Here is an 851-nt window from a genome sequence, read left to right as displayed (position 1 = left end):
GGCTTTGTTGTATTTTCTATAGCAAAAAAGGAAACATCTTTTGAACCTTTGAGAGAAATGTAGATAATCAAGGCACTACCTGTAGGGCCTTTAAAATGTCTACGCGGTTCAAAAATTATATTGGGAAATACTCAATTACAAGGAGCTGAAATTAGTCAGAAAGATTAAAACATCGCCAATTTTAAGCGCGTATGCCTGTGTCTGTGCGCTGGGCGGAGGAAGGAGGGGGGGAATCGCAACTTAATGGCCTTTGGGTGCTGCTTCTCCCCCTCATAGAATATGGATACAAGACACCATCCCGGGGAAATACAAGTATAACCGCCGATCTCGCCTTGACAACTCACTAATGGCTATCAGCAATAACAAATTGCCAACCCCACCGTTTTGTTCTGTCCAGGGCTCCCCTTACGACGCCCATACGACGGGGATGACCGGAGCCATCAGCTACCACCCGTACGGCAGCCCTGCCTACCCCTACCAGCTCAACGACCCCGCATATAGGAAAAACGCCACCCGCGACGCCACGGCCACGCTGAAGGCCTGGCTGCAGGAGCACCGCAAGAACCCCTACCCCACCAAGGGCGAGAAGATCATGCTGGCCATCATCACCAAGATGACGCTCACCCAGGTCTCCACCTGGTTCGCCAACGCCCGACGGCGGCTCAAGAAGGAGAACAAGATGACCTGGGCCCCGCGAAACAAGAGCGAGGACGAGGATGACGACGAAGGCGACGGGGCGAGGAGTAAGGAGGAGAGTCCCGAGAAGATGCCCGAGAGCAACGAAACCTCCGCGGAGGACGAAGGTAGGTGCGGTGAGACCGCGGCCACGGTGGGGTGGCCCCTGTCCAGTC

General features: G+C 54.5%; 1 protein-coding gene across 1 annotated transcript; it reads left to right on the top strand.

The window, feature by feature from the left end:
* Positions 1-427: 427 nt before the first annotated feature.
* On the top strand, positions 428-803 carry LOC103801750 (iroquois-class homeodomain protein irx-2-like; the record flags this gene model as incomplete). The annotated part of the gene is made up of 1 exon (XM_009074175.1): positions 428-803. A coding segment is annotated over exon 1 (376 nt), but the record flags the coding sequence as incomplete, so codon positions are not given.
* Between the last annotated feature and the right edge of the window lie 48 nt (positions 804-851).

This window comes from Acanthisitta chloris, unplaced genomic scaffold (genome assembly GCF_000695815.1).
Source record: "Acanthisitta chloris isolate BGI_N310 unplaced genomic scaffold, ASM69581v1 Scaffold40144, whole genome shotgun sequence".
NCBI classification, from domain to species: domain Eukaryota; kingdom Metazoa; phylum Chordata; class Aves; order Passeriformes; family Acanthisittidae; genus Acanthisitta; species Acanthisitta chloris.
The sequence above is the reverse complement of the archived record's forward strand: the minus strand, read 5'-3'. Positions and strand labels throughout refer to the sequence as shown.